This window comes from Crocuta crocuta, unplaced genomic scaffold (genome assembly GCF_008692635.1).
Source record: "Crocuta crocuta isolate KB4526 unplaced genomic scaffold, BGI_CrCroc_1.0 scaffold139, whole genome shotgun sequence".
NCBI classification, from domain to species: Eukaryota; Metazoa; Chordata; class Mammalia; order Carnivora; family Hyaenidae; genus Crocuta; species Crocuta crocuta.
In genome coordinates this window covers 10134913-10135336 of record NW_027533258.1, presented here as the reverse complement: position 1 = coordinate 10135336, position 424 = coordinate 10134913, and the positions used below count along the sequence as shown (strand labels likewise).

The 424-nt window shown below is 66.3% G+C and overlaps 1 protein-coding gene across 1 annotated transcript in view; it reads left to right on the top strand.

Annotated features, from left to right (window-relative positions):
• Window positions 1-424, top strand: part of TNK1 (tyrosine kinase non receptor 1) — a 6233-nt gene that overhangs the window by 776 nt on the left and 5033 nt on the right. Inside the window, 1 exon segment of the mRNA XM_077746660.1 lies at window positions 163-389. Coding sequence (XP_077602786.1) covers window positions 227-389 — 163 coding nt within the window. The 5' untranslated portion in view covers window positions 163-226.

Genomic DNA, 424 nt, shown 5'->3' with positions numbered 1-424 from the left:
CGGCCAACTGCCGGGTCACAAGCCGTGGCCCCCCCGGGTGGCGAACTACCGGGTCACAAGCAGGCACAGGACGCAGGGCACGTGGCAGCGCAGGCTGTCCTTCAGGGAAGCGTCCCAGGATGTCCCAGATTTGCTAGCCCGTTCCTGGGGCCTCGGTCTCAGGTGCCCACCGTAGGCTATGTGTCTGGAGGTGAGCGCGACGTCCTGAGGGATTCCCGCCCCAGACATGCTCCCTGAGGTCAGCTCGCTGTGGCTGCTGCGTCTGCTCCGGGACGTCCAGCTGGCCCAGTTCTACCGACCGATTCTCGAGGAACTCAATGTCACTCGGCCCGAGCATTTTGACTTTGTGAAGCCCGAGGACCTGGACGGCATCGGCATGGGCCGGCCTGGTAAGGCTCCCCTGCTCGCCCCTCCCGCCCCTCCC